General features: G+C 51.6%; 2 protein-coding genes and 5 non-coding genes across 9 annotated transcripts; 6 read left to right on the plus strand and 1 right to left on the minus strand.

Annotated features, from left to right (window-relative positions):
- Positions 1-931: 931 nt before the first annotated feature.
- Positions 932-8,997, minus strand: Med22 (mediator complex subunit 22). Of its 3 annotated transcripts, none has more exons than XM_045142396.1 (5): positions 8,876-8,997; positions 8,180-8,330; positions 4,591-4,710; positions 3,680-3,888; positions 932-1,635 (listed from the first exon to the last, which is right to left on the minus strand). In XM_045142396.1, exons 2-5 carry the CDS (start codon positions 8,300-8,302, stop codon positions 1,599-1,601), a joined length of 489 nt encoding a protein of 162 aa, XP_044998331.1. In that variant the 5' UTR covers positions 8,303-8,330; positions 8,876-8,997; the 3' UTR covers positions 932-1,598. The 3 variants fall into 3 exon arrangements, with proteins under 3 accessions (XP_044998331.1, XP_044998329.1, XP_004654110.1); XM_045142394.1 differs by having other exon boundaries at positions 932-1,676; XM_004654053.2 differs by having other exon boundaries at positions 932-1,676; positions 4,630-4,710; positions 8,876-8,996.
- Positions 8,998-9,030: 33 nt separating this feature from the next.
- Positions 9,031-12,833, plus strand: Rpl7a (ribosomal protein L7a). The gene is made up of 8 exons (XM_004654054.2): positions 9,031-9,067; positions 9,567-9,687; positions 10,058-10,207; positions 11,292-11,432; positions 11,613-11,692; positions 12,161-12,291; positions 12,508-12,577; positions 12,670-12,833. Exons 1-8 carry the CDS (start codon positions 9,065-9,067, stop codon positions 12,772-12,774), a joined length of 801 nt encoding a protein of 266 aa, XP_004654111.1. The 5' UTR covers positions 9,031-9,064; the 3' UTR covers positions 12,775-12,833.
- Positions 9,369-9,441, plus strand: LOC123458388. Its single transcript, XR_006635646.1, has one exon. It is a non-coding gene; the product is annotated as a small nucleolar RNA SNORD24 (small nucleolar RNA).
- Positions 9,907-9,981, plus strand: LOC123458386. The gene has a single exon (XR_006635644.1). It is a non-coding gene; the product is annotated as a small nucleolar RNA SNORD24 (small nucleolar RNA).
- Positions 11,472-11,547, plus strand: LOC123458377. The gene has a single exon (XR_006635636.1). It is a non-coding gene; the product is annotated as a small nucleolar RNA SNORD36 (small nucleolar RNA).
- LOC123458378 lies at positions 12,016-12,087 on the plus strand. The gene has a single exon (XR_006635637.1). It is a non-coding gene; the product is annotated as a small nucleolar RNA SNORD36 (small nucleolar RNA).
- On the plus strand, positions 12,371-12,437 carry LOC123458379. The gene has a single exon (XR_006635638.1). It is a non-coding gene; the product is annotated as a small nucleolar RNA SNORD36 (small nucleolar RNA).
- Positions 12,834-12,951: the final 118 nt, after the last annotated feature.

Below are 12,951 nucleotides of genomic sequence, written 5' to 3' on the forward strand. Positions count from 1 at the left end.
TAGGACTAGAGTGAGTTCCAGGTCAGCCTGAGCGAGTGAAACCCTCCCTCAAAGATAAAAAGGAGAAGTGGATCCCTAGTCATCTTTTCATGGGAGTTCAGCAGCAGAGGCACAAAACAAGCTAGAAAAGTGAGCTGCTCTGATGTGAATGAGAAACTTCACATTTGAATATGGATGGGTTTGCCCAGAGAAATTGATGGTACAAGAGCTCTCAGGTGTTTGGATTCCTTATGACCTTCCCCTCTTAGTCCCCACATCCTACACCCATGTACCCTTAAGCCTTCTTCCTCAGTGCTGAACTACAAGCTCCTTCAGAACTAAAGTGCTGCAGCAGACATACGTCAATGGAAAACTCCCTCTTCCTGGCGATTTACTGTCCAGACTAGGAACTGGGGCTAAAATCCTGGGTTCCCACTCACTAGTCTTCAGTCTTGTTTGGCAATGGCTGTCTTGGGCCACCTGGTGCTCACCTTGGGTTCCTCCTGGTCCCCACGGTTTCCTTTATGGGAAGAAACGAAGCTTGCAGACAGCGCTACACCGGGTAGTGCTTAAGTCACACACACCCCACAGCACTGTAGCTTCTGCATGCCAGTGATAAGCCTGGTACCGGAAGGCACTCATCTGAGTTCCTGGGGGTTAAAATCTTGTTTCTGCCACCTTGCAACTCTGTAGTCCCAGCATGGCACCTCACTCTTTCCAAGGCCCTGTCCATCCCTCTGAGAGTGAGGGTATGGCAGCCCGAAGGCTGTAAGAAGTAGATGACACAAAAGGCATGGGTGTCCCAACCACATAGCCTGCAGTGATGGCAGAATTTCCATTTACTCACCAAATTCAAGGATTTGCTAGGTGCCAGGGAAAAGAGCTTGTCGCTCAGGGACTCCAAGGGTGGTCCTTGGACTAAGTGGGGACAAGGAAGAAAGAGCAGCAGTGCAAAAGTTCTTGGTTTTATTTAACAGTCTCATTACAAAAGCAGCACAATGGATACAGCGGCCGAATCCAGGAAGAAGTCCCTGGCAGGCCACCTCACACAGCCTTGTCAGGGCTGCCAGCTGTGGCATGGGCATTTGTGCTCAGGGCACAAGGCAGTAGACAGGGCTCTGCCCAGGAGCCCTGGCCTAAGTATGGTGGCTGGGCTTGGCTAACACTCTGCTCAGGCAGTCTTGCCAATGCCACCATCTCCCTGCTCTGCCATGTAATCAAAGCCCTCAAAGGAACAACTTCCATCTGGATGTCAGGATGGTAAGTGGCTAGAGGTGAAGGGCCACCCTGGAAATGGTTAGGATAGCTTTCTCTAACTATCATGAGGAGAGAGCTGGCTCTGGCCTGGGCAGGTTCTTAAGGCAGATACAGTGGTTCCCAGGTCCTGGAGTCCCCAAGTGGGGGCTGAGGCTGAAAGATGCTAAGCTCTGGTGGGCATCCAGAAAGAAGCCCGGATGTCCTTCCTAATAAACTAAGGCTTGGGGAGGGCAGCCCTGGAATGAGAGGCTCAGGTGTGCTCTGTGGGGCCAGGGCCACCAGCATGGGAGTGGGCAGGGGCTGCAGCCTGCAGGGGACCAGCACCAGGCTCCGGGGATGCCAGAAGAGGGGCAGAGAGGCCATCAGCAGAATCTGTGTCGAGGTCCAGCCTCCAGTAAGCTTCACATAGAGGCAGGTCATTAGCTTCGCAAAGACTCGAGCTTTTCCACCACCAGAAACCCCCGGAGAGACAGGAGCAGGCAGAGAGGTAAGCCAGGGGAGGGAAAGCAAGATAGATGCAGAGTTAAGAAAACACAACCACCACCCAGGCTGCCTCCCCTTCCTCTCTACGCTGGCCCCTTGGTCAAACAGGTCTGGCCATTCTTGCACTCCAAAGGAGAGTATGACCTCATGAACCAAACTGGTGTACTTCCTGCCTAACTGACAAGTGGGCCTCTTCTAGTCCCTGCTGGGTACCTTCTCATCCTGGCTATGCATCCCTCACCAGCCATCCCTCACCAGCCAAGGTGGTCATTAGCCTATGCAGAGCTGGTCTGTCTGAACATGAGTTCTAGAACTTCCCTGTACACCAGTGTTCCAGCCCGATGGCGTTCCTGAGCTCTGTGCACCCACTAGGACACAGGCAAGGAGTGTACCTCCAATAGAGTGAGGCTATTCCTACAGCTGTTTTATGTGCATATGGTGGTCCTGGCCTCCTGTCTGTTCTCAGAGCTCAGCACAGAATCACCCAGGGCAATGGAGCACTCCCCAGGAGAGCGGAGGGGAGCAGCATTCAGGAGAAAGAAGTGAGCGGACAGTGAAGGCAGGGATAGCTATGCAGAGGGAAGGTGGGCAGCTAGTGGCGGCACAGGCACAAGGCAGACAAGAGCAGAGGAAATCCACTGGCCCTGGCTCAAAGACTGTCACTTGAGCTTATCCACAGGCAGATGTGGCAGCCACTCTGCCTTGGGGCTACCCAGAGGGGATGTGGGCTGGTCCCCAAACCCCTCCACATGAAGCAGAAGGACCAACTGGGGAAGTCTTTGGAAGGCTGGTACTTGGGCTGCTTCAGTTCCTATGTCAACTCTCATGTGACCTTAGCCCATCCCTTCCTCCTTCTAGCCCTCTGCCCAAGACAGTAGCTACCTCAAGAGCAGTAAAAGGGATGTGGAAAAACCTCCCCTGGGAGAGTCCAAGTCCAACACCTCCTCGCCTCCCCAGAGTACAGGCAACGATGCCACATGTCTGCTATGCTGATGAATATCAGAGATCACAGATAGCCCCAGCACTCTCTGGAAAACTCTAGAACTGCTCCAGTGGGGCAGTGACACTGAGTCTAGGGTGTGGAAAGCAAGCCTCAAACCACACACACTACAAACTCTGAACACCTGTGGCTCTCCAGTGTAGCTTCCATTGGGAGGGCACGAGGTGGCGTGGGCCTTGTGGCTGCTGGACTGAATCTTCTTTCCCAGCTAATGGGAAGAGAATGCAAGGCTTCCTTTCTCCAGCCTCACTTTCCAACATAAACTACACTGGACTCTGATTTCTCAGATACTCCAGCTCAGATGGTCTCCAATTGCAGGCTTGAGCATGGCCCCAGGCAGCTGGGTTATACAGGTCATGCCCACTGCTCAACCCCAGGGCCAGCACAGGCATGGCAGCAGGAAGGTTCCAGCACTAGGAATACAGAAGGCTGAGCTGACCAGGAACAGGATACCCAAGTACTCCAGGCCCTGCCTTCAAGGCCACTCTCTGCTTGGGTTCCTGTCTCCTCCCTCTCAGGGTTGTCCCCTGCCTCCACACTGTGGGGGGTTTGGTGACATCTCAGGGAACTGCATCCCAGAGAAGCAGTGGTGTTTTAAACAAAGGACATGGGTATGGGCCGGGGAGGAGGTACAAAGGGCCAAGTCAGCCTTGGCTTAAATATGGATTCAAGAGCCAAAAGCAGCAAGGTGGAGACAAGGATGCCCATAGGAAAAACTCTCCTGTCCCCTCAGCTTCCTGGCACCAAGTTCTGTAATTGTCATCCCTCTACACTGAGGAGAAAGCCTGGTGCCCCAGCAGGTGGCTGTGATCTGTCTGTCCATCAAATGCTCCAGCTCTTGGGTACCAGCTCTGCTGCCAAGGCCAGGGAGGGTTTAGGAAAACGCAAGGCCCTTCCACATTCTGGCTGGGCCTACGTGGGCAGGCTCCAGCCTGCACGGGAGTCCAGCCCTATCTGTACCTGGACGAGTAGTACTCCTCCTCCAGCTCGTACAGGTCAATGGAGACCTCGTCCCGCAGGGTGATGAGCTTGCGATCACACTCCTCCTGCAGGGCACGCAGCTGCTGATTGCGCTGGTCGATGGCCTCATTTACTGACGGGAAGTCATTGAGTATCAAGAACTGCTTGAGGTCAGACACCAGCTTCATGAGGGACTCACCGGCTCGCACCTGTGGTTATCAGAACCAGGGGAGGCATGAGGTGAGGCAAGGAGAGTGACCCTGCTCTATGTGGCCGGCACTGGGTCAGCAGCGGCCTCTCTGGGAACCTCAGCTTGCTGGTCTGCAGAGAAGCAGTACTGGTCTACACAGGGCCACCTGTGAGGACAGAGAAAGGGAGGCAGGACCTGCACTCACGCCAACCACAGGAGAAGTAAGCTTCCTTGTGTAAGTCCCTCAACCTGCTTACACATGTGCACGTGCCATGCATCCGGCTCAAGTTCTACAGAGAAGACTATGTCCCCTGCAGCCTTGCTCATTCCCAGGGGCAGCTGCCAGCGAGGAGAGTGAGATCCTTTGGGAGTGTTTCTCCAAGAACTGTCATCAATGGGCCCATGACTCTAGAGACGCTGGCTTGCTGGATGCTCCCTGTGCCATCAGGAGGTCCCCACCACACATACATGTCATTTAGTAATTTGTCTTTCCATTCACAACCATCTGTCAGAGACCACCTTCCCTCTGAACCCCTCTGAGCTTCAGGATGGACCAGGCTGGCTCTCTACTTGGCGCTCCTCCCAGCGCCCCTCTGACGGGCAGTCTCTTGAGAAGAGATTCACCCTATCCCAGTCTCAAAGGCTGCCGAGGGGCAGGACCCCATCCCTGTGGTTTTCATTTGCTGCTGCACAGGAGATGGACGGAAGATCTGCACCTCACCCAAGAACCCAGGGTGTTGCCTCCACCCTGGCCACTCACGATGTTGGCTGCTCGCACGTGCATCTCGTAATTGTCTTGTTCACCCTGAGTGGCTCGTGACACCTGCGTCTCATCTTCAATCTGAGGACAAGCAAGAGAACCCAGAATCAGCCGGGCGTGGTGGCGCACGCTTTTAGTCCCAGCACTCAAGAGGCAGAGGTAGGAGGATCACTGAGTTCAAGGCCACCCTGGGACTACATAGTGAATTCCAAGTCAGCCTGGGCTAGAGTGAAACCTTATCTAAAAATAAATAAATAAAAGCTGGGCGTGGTGGTGCACGCCTTTAATCCCAGCACTTGGGAAGCAGAGGTAGGAGGATCACTGTGAGTTTGAGGCCACCTGAGACTACATAGTGAATTCTAGGCCAGCCTGGACAGAGTGAAACCCTACCTTGAAACCCAAAAATAAATAAAATAAGAAGATAAATAACCTAGAATTAGCCCAGCCAACTAGTCAGTGTCTGCCTCCCCCACCACTGGCTCGACCTTCCCCAGCACAAAGTCTTCTAGAGACCCAGCACCCAACTCCCAGACGGCTAAAAACGTCTACTCCCACCCTCTCTGGCTTGCCTTAGAACAAAGGGACACCTGTTGTGTTGATCACCCATGCTAGGTGGAGAGGTCTTAGACTGGTAAAGACTTTTGGAGGGAGTTTACACTAAATGTTCCATGAAAAAGTAAATTAGAAAGCACTCTTTAAAAACAATGATTTTAGTCAGGCGTGGTGGCACATGCCTTTAATCCCAGCACTCGGAAGGTGGAGGTAGGAGGATGCCATGAGTTTGAGGCCACCCATAGTGAATTCCAGGTCAGTAAGAACCTACCTCAAAAAACCAAAAAAGTAAAAGAAAAAGAAAAGCAATAATTTTGAGTGCTGGAGAGATGGTTTAGTGGTTAAGGTGCTTGCCTGCAAAGCCTAAGGACCAAGGTTTGATTCCCCAGTACCCACGTAAGCCAGATGCACAAGGTGGTGTATGCATCTGGAGTTTGTTTGCAATGGCTGGAGGCCCTGGCTTGTCAATTTTCTCTCTCTCTCTCTCTTAATACATAATTTTAAAAAAAGAATCTGGAAGCCAGGCATGGTGGTGCATGCCTTTAATCCCAGCACTCAGGAGACAGAGGTAGAAGGATCACCATGAGTACAGGCCACCCTGAGACTATGTAGTGAATTCCAGGTCAGCCTGGACTAGAGTGAAACCCTACCTCGAAAAACCAAAAATAAAAATAACTGTTATTAATATTTTGCGCAAGGCATGGTGGTACACACCTTTAATCCCAGCCTTTGGGAAGCAGAGGAAGGAGTTCCAGACCACCCTGAAAGTACATAGTGAATTCCAGGTCAGCCTGGGCTAGAGTGAGACTACTTTGAAAAAACAAGGAACCAAATTAAATAATTTTGGGCTGGAGAGATGGCTCTGTGGTTAAAGGAGCTTGCTTGCAAAACCTGATGCCCGGAGTTCAATTCCCCAGTACTCACATAGAAGGCAGATGCACAAAGTGGCACATGCTTCTGGAGTTCATTTGCAGCAGCTGGAGGCTCTGGCACACTCATACTCATTCACTCTGTATCTGTATCTCTCTCAAATAAATAAATAAAATGATTGGATTTACTGGAGAGAGAATGCCTGAGCACACCAGGGCCACTCTTGCCACTCTACAAACAAGCTCCAGATACATGTGCCACTTTGTGCATCTGGCTTTATGTGGATATTGGGGAGTTGAACTCTGGCCCTCAAGCTTTGTAATCAAGTACCTTTAACCACTGAGCCATTGGTCTTTTGGGGGGGCACGGTATGTCTATGTGTGGTGTGAATGCATACTTGTGTGTGGTCACATGTGTGTATGTGTGTGTGGAAGCCAGAGGTCAACATCATGGTGTCTTCCTCAATCTCTACCTGTTTGTTGCTTCAAGGTAGGGTCTCATTCTAACCCAGGATTCAGGATCACCTGGAACTCATTCTGTAGTCCCAGGCTGGCCTCAAACTCATAAACTCATGGGGACCCACCTACCTCTCTCTACCTCCCAAGTGCTAGGATTAAAGGTATGCGCCACCACACCCACCTCCTCAGCCTTATTCTTTGAAACAAAGTCTCTCACTGAAACCAGAACTCACTGATTCAGCTAGACTCACTAGCCAACAGGCTCTAGGGATTCTCCAGCACTGGGATTGCAAGTGTGTGTTTTTACATGAGTGCACAACAAGCACTTTACCTATGGTGCCAACTACACAGTCCAAAAGTATCTCTCTTTTTTTAATTTCTTATTGACAACTTCCATGAGTTTAGACAATAAACCATGATAATCCCCTGCATTTACCCCTATATTCCCCCTCTCAAATCCATCCTCTTTTGAAGTGACCACTTCCTGACCCCTGCTGATGCCAGGCTCCACATGTAGCACAGTTGGTTAAATAGCATTCTGGATTTGTGTCCCTCACTTACAGACCAGCCAGCTAGAGAACAAGACAAACCTCAGTGGGCATCTCAGAAATAAACAAGAGACCAGCCCAGCATTCAGACTATCAACCTAGATGGGACTTCTTACAGGACCCTGCAAGGTTGGGGGCAAGAGGATGGGTGTCAGGACATCCTCAGTGGGTATCAGCCAGACTTCCTGGGTTCAAGTGCTGGCTCTGCCCATTATAAGCCAAGTGACTCTGGGCAAGTTATTGAACCTGGGCCCTGAGTCTCCTCCTCTGGAGAGGACAATGGTACCTGCCTCAAAGAATTCTGTGAGGATTAAACACAGCAGAACACAAACAGCCCTCACACCACAGCCTGCTTCACAATGAGCACCAGGTGCATACTAGCTCCCTTCATTGCTGTTAGTGCAACAAGGCAATGCAAGGCTGCAGCAGTGAGGAACGACCAGGCCCAGACATCAACCACGGTGCTTTTCTAGCAGGTTCTCCTAGGCTTCCTGTTTCTCTCATGTTCTAGCAGTAGTAACAGGGCTTGGGTCACTCCCTCTGTACCAGCCACTGTAGTAGCTATTTTTTGAACAAAATACTTTATTTGTTTGCAAGCAAAGACAGAAAGAAAACACGGGCTCACCAGGGCCTCTAGCCACTGCAGACGAATTCCAGATGCATGGGCCACTTTGTGCATCTGGCTTTAAGTGGGTCCTGGGGAATCAAACCTGGGTGGTTAGGCTTTGCAGGCAACCACCTTAACCGTTAAGCCATCTCTCCAGCCTCTCTGTAGTAACTTTTTATGCCATCAATAAACTCATCAGTCATCACAAGGATCTACAGCATAGGGGAAACTGAGGCACTGGGAACTGAAGTCACCATCAACCTGAAGATGACTAGTGATCACTGTCAGTCTGGCCAGAGTCCCCTACACTGATCTACCAGGATTTGTCACTTGCTGACCATTTCCTGTTGATACCCTGCCACTCTCATCCAAGTGCTTTGTCCAACAGACCTTCTGTTCCCTTCGTATGGTGGTTCCCGGCATAGAGGCCAGACCCACATACAGGAAGGGTGCTGGGGTTCAGTCCCTGACTCTCCCGACCGTCCTTGCTGTCTTAGAGGGTAGTGCTCACGCACCTTGGCAGTCTTGATGATCTCCGTGAAGTTGTCCATGATAGACTTGATGTCATCTTTGAGTCGCTTGTTGTAGGACTGCAACAGCGTCTCCTTGCTCTGGGGCAGGGCTCTTTGCTGGGCCATGGCGTAGCCTGGACGGCACAGGAGAAGCCTGGGACCCAGACGAGAGCCAGGAAGAACTGAGTGTGGGCCACTCTCTGGCACCACCAGAACAAAGCAGGCAGAATTCGGGGGGGGGGGTCCCTTAGGCTACATAAACATCGGCCACACCTCAGCAGGCACTGTGGACGCCCGGGACTTTCCTTTTGCCAGCCCCATCCCTGGGACACGGCACCCTAGCACCACACAAGCCTGCGGGTGACCGGGGACTTCGTGAGATCTCGGGGCTCCCCAGCGCGGGCGTACCCCACGCCGTCAGGGGACGGGGGCCTCAAGAAACCTCTGGCTCAGCACAGACGCTCCGATCCAGCCATTGCCAGGGCTCCGCGTAGTCCCCCAGGTTCCTCTGATCCCGCCCCAAATATCCTGCGCTCCCACCGCCCTCGCCACGCCGGTCAGCCTTCCCTGCTCCGGGACCTCGGGCTGTACCGCCCACCCTCAGGGCCGCAGCCCGCGGGATCTGGGCTTGGTGAAGGACAGAGCATAACCACAATTGGAAGTCGGTCCCTCGGGGGCGCTCCGCAAGCCCGAACTTACCGCGCCGCGCTCGGGCCGGCGGATTTAGGCTCCTCGTCACTCTAGGCACCAACCCCGGATTTTAAGATTCCAGGAGTTCTGCCGCTTTAAATCGGAAATCTCGCGCGGGCCCCACCTCTCGCGATCTCCAAGGCCACTTACATATTACCCACAATTCCCTTTTCTTTCTCTCTCCTCCTGCCAAGCAAGATGGTGAGTGTTCCTGCAACACCTCTCGATTCCGCAACCGGGTTCGGGATCCATCCGTTGCCATCCTCCTCCGCGCGTGGATGCGCGGGGCCCTGGGCCCCACCTGGTGCTAGGAGAGTCTGGCCGGGCTTCATGAAGGCCTTCGGCCGGGTGCTCCGAGCGCTATTTGCTGGTTCCCGGGGGGCCAAGCTGCGCAATGCCGCAGTGCGGCGCTCAGAGAACGGGCGGAGGCCTCGTCCCAGGGAGCGGGGGCAGGCCACCGGGGCTTTCTCCGACCTTGCGCTACCCCGGTCTCGAGTGCTCGTGCAGAGGATGTAAATGACAGTCTAGTCCTAGGAGATGATGAGGACTCCCCATCCACCAAGATCGCTGATGCACGAGTGGGGCTACTGCGGGACATGGGACTTTGCCCTTAAATTGAGACACCGTTCCCAGACCTCCCTCTGCCCCCGATGAGTAGAGGAAACAGGCTAACAAGATTTTATTTTTTCTTTTTGCCCAGCCGAAAGGAAAGAAGGCCAAGGGGAAGAAGGTGGCTCCGGCTCCTGCTGTCGTAAAGAAGCAGGAAGCCAAAAAGGTCGTAAATCCTCTCTTTGAGAAAAGGCCCAAGAATTTTGGCATTGGTGAGTGAGAAATCGATGTTAAGTTTCCCAGTTTCTCCAAAAGAAAATGGGAACTTGACGTTGGGGGTGGGGGTCTTGTCACATTAAGTCCCTGAGGGTGTCTGTAGAGGTCCACGGGACAGTGATCTTTGAATGTTTGGCCTTCAAACACTGGCTCTCAGTGGAGGTGCCTTGACTTGTTTAAGAGGAAAGGAATTGGCAGGGACGTGGGTGCTTGTGTGCAAATGATGTAAAAGAATATTTGCTATCAGAAAGATGGTGATGACATCTTAAACCACCAAGATCGCTGATGCACCAGCACCTAAGTGCCCCAAATGTGCTCTGACCTGCAGTTAGGGCCTCATTTGTAATGTCAGCCTTTACCTCCCAGGACAGGACATTCAGCCCAAAAGGGACCTCACCCGCTTTGTCAAATGGCCCCGTTACATCCGGCTGCAGAGGCAAAGGGCTATCCTGTATAAGCGGCTGAAAGTGCCTCCTGCAATCAACCAGTTCACCCAGGCTTTGGACCGCCAAACAGGTAAGGGTCTGTGGCGTGGAACCAGTCTCATTTTCAGAGTATAAAACTGGCTTGGCTACAAAGATGGTGTGCATGGCCTTGGGTTTTTCTTTTCTTTTTAACGAATATTTGTATTTGAGAAAATGGGTGCTTTCAGGGCCTTTTGGTGTTGCAGGCAAACTCCAGATGCATATGTCACTTCATACATGTAGCTCTACATGGGTTCTGGGTCATTAACCCAGGCCAGCAGGCTTTGCAAGTAAGCGTCTTTAACTGCTGAGTCTCCAGGCCCTGGATTTCTTGTTCTATGATGAGGGTTTTGTTGTTGTTGACCTTTTGGTAGCTTAAATACTTTGAGAGAAAAGCAGATAGGAATAGAAAATGGGCCTGCCAGGGCCTCTAGTCACTGCATAGGCATTCCAGACACACGTGCTATGTTGTGCCTCTGACTTACATGGGTAGTGTGAAATTAAACATGGATCCCTTGGCTTTGCAGGCAAGTGCCTTACCACATAAGCCATCTCCCTGGCCCACTGCCCTTTCTTGTCCCACTAAAACCTTGACTTCCAACTAGTCCTCCTTTCCTGCTTAGCTCTACCTTCCAAACACTGCCTCTCAGTGAAGGCACTTTGGCTTCTTGTTAGGAAAGGAATTGGTTGGTCTCCCTTAATATCTTCAGTGTTTGTGAAAATGATGGTGTGTCCTATAGTTAAATTAGGAATTAGGGTTGCTTGAATATGCTTGAGGAGAGTTACTTGCTTTGAAAGAGAGATGGCAGATAGAAAGAATGAGCACACTAGGGTCTCTAGCAACTGCAAAGAACTCCAAACGCATGCATCTTGTGCATCCGCCTTATGTAGGGAATCGAACCTGGGTCCTCTAGATTTGTAGGCAAGTGCCTTAACCACTAAGCCATCTCTTCAGCCCTGATTTATTATGTTAAATGGCAAAAGTTAGAATGGACAGAACATGGCAGTGTGTGCCTGTAATCCTACCACTTGTGAGGCTGACGCTGGACAGTTCTAAGCCAAGTTGTACTACCTAATAAGAGCATCTCAGAAAACAACCCTTAAGCCCAGAGTCTAACCAAACCATGTTTTCCCAGCTACCCAGCTGCTGAAGCTCGCCCACAAGTACAGGCCAGAGACTAAGCAGGAGAAGAAGCAGAGGCTGTTGGCCCGGGCTGAGAAAAAAGCTGCTGGCAAAGGAGACGTCCCGACTAAGCGACCCCCTGTCCTTCGAGCGGGTGAGTGGACCACACCTGGAGGGTGGAAATAGGCAGGCTGTGCAATGATGCGCTAATTTCTTCACCTGAACTCACCATGAAGAGTAAAAATCGAGCTTTTTAACACTGAGTCACAGCTCGTCACAACTGCTTTTCATGACCCTAACCACTCAGTGTGCTGAAAGTGGTTGTGTTTTTCAGGGGTCAACACCGTCACGACTTTGGTGGAGAATAAGAAGGCTCAGCTGGTGGTGATTGCACATGACGTAGATCCCATTGAGGTAGGCTTGTCGTTAAACTTGCCCAGGGTTTCACATCAGTTCTGGGGAGGCAGAACAGGATTTTGTGCTGAGTCTAGTCTGTTAAAAGGCCAAGAAGGGTTATGAGGACAGTCACTTTTGTTTTTTTTGAGGTGAGATCTCACACTCTAGCCCAGGTGCCCTGGAATTCACCAACTATGTAGTCTTAGGGTGGCCTGTAACTCTCAGTGATACTCCTACCTCTGCCTCCTAAGTGCTGGGGTTAAAGGTGTGCACAGCCATACCCGGCTGACAGTCAAATTTTGATAGAGGGCAACACTGAGGGAATCCAATTCTGGTGGCTCTTGCAATGATGTCACTCTCTGACTGAAGTAACCTTGAAGTGCAGTTTTATGAGCTTTTTAACCCTGAGCAGTCGCCACCAACCTAGAGCTTCACTTGCATTGTTGGGCTGAAACACAGGTTGTAGCTGATTCTTTCTTTTCCCAGCTGGTAGTGTTCCTGCCTGCCTTGTGTCGCAAGATGGGGGTCCCATACTGCATCATCAAGGGGAAGGCCAGGCTAGGGCGGCTGGTCCACAGGAAGACATGCACAACCGTTGCCTTCACACAGGTCAACTCGTAAGTGTGCAGGCTGATAACCCCCCAACCCTCGCCTCAGTTTTCCCAATCTATCGACCCTGACTTTGCAACTGGTATCTTGCCTGTGATGGTTAAGAATTTCTTCACCTGAACAAACCATGTGGTCATGCTGTGTCTGAGGCAAAAAGGCTTGTGCTTAGAGCCACAAACAAGTCACTTGCTAAGAGGGACTAAGCACCTTCCCCTCCTTCCTAGGGAAGACAAAGGAGCCCTGGCTAAACTGGTGGAAGCTATCAGGACCAACTACAATGACAGATACGACGAGGTGAGAGGCTGCTTTACACAGCCTGGCCTTGGGCACATTGGGCTAATTGTATATGGTGGGCCAAACTGTCTGTCTTTTTCCTGTCATTTCAGATTCGTCGCCACTGGGGAGGCAATGTCCTGGGTCCAAAATCTGTGGCTCGCATTGCCAAGCTGGAAAAGGCAAAGGCCAAAGAACTGGCCACCAAACTGGGCTGAGTGTACACCACTGAGCTTTCTGTACATACAGATAATAATAAACAGTGTCCTTCACCTTGTGTCTTGGGCATTTATTTAGGTGGAAAGATGACCTGGAATTCACTCTAATCTCAGGGTGGCCCTGAACTCAAGGCAATTCGACCTCTGCCACACCTGGCAGCAGCCAAGTTATTTTGA

The sequence above is a fragment of the Jaculus jaculus genome, chromosome 1, assembly GCF_020740685.1.
Source record: "Jaculus jaculus isolate mJacJac1 chromosome 1, mJacJac1.mat.Y.cur, whole genome shotgun sequence".
Classification (NCBI taxonomy): Eukaryota; Metazoa; Chordata; class Mammalia; order Rodentia; family Dipodidae; genus Jaculus; species Jaculus jaculus.

What these genes read in the sequence shown, in the direction of transcription:
- Med22 (XM_045142394.1), bottom strand. Translation starts at nt 8,302, where the DNA reads ATGGCCCAGCAAAGAGCCCTGCCCCAGAGCAAGGAGACGCTGTTGCAG. An exon ending in AGATCATCAAGACTGCCAAG is followed by an intron (nt 4,711 to 8,179) that starts GTGCGTGAGCAC and finishes GCTTGTCCTCAG; the next exon opens with ATTGAAGATGAGACGCAGGT. An exon ending in GCAACACCCTGGGTTCTTGG is followed by an intron (nt 3,889 to 4,590) that starts GTGAGGTGCAGA and finishes TGATAACCACAG; the next exon opens with GTGCGAGCCGGTGAGTCCCT.
- Rpl7a (XM_004654054.2), top strand. An exon ending in GCCTTCACACAGGTCAACTC is followed by an intron (nt 12,292 to 12,507) that starts GTAAGTGTGCAG and finishes CCTCCTTCCTAG; the next exon opens with GGAAGACAAAGGAGCCCTGG. An exon ending in ACAATGACAGATACGACGAG is followed by an intron (nt 12,578 to 12,669) that starts GTGAGAGGCTGC and finishes CTGTCATTTCAG; the next exon opens with ATTCGTCGCCACTGGGGAGG.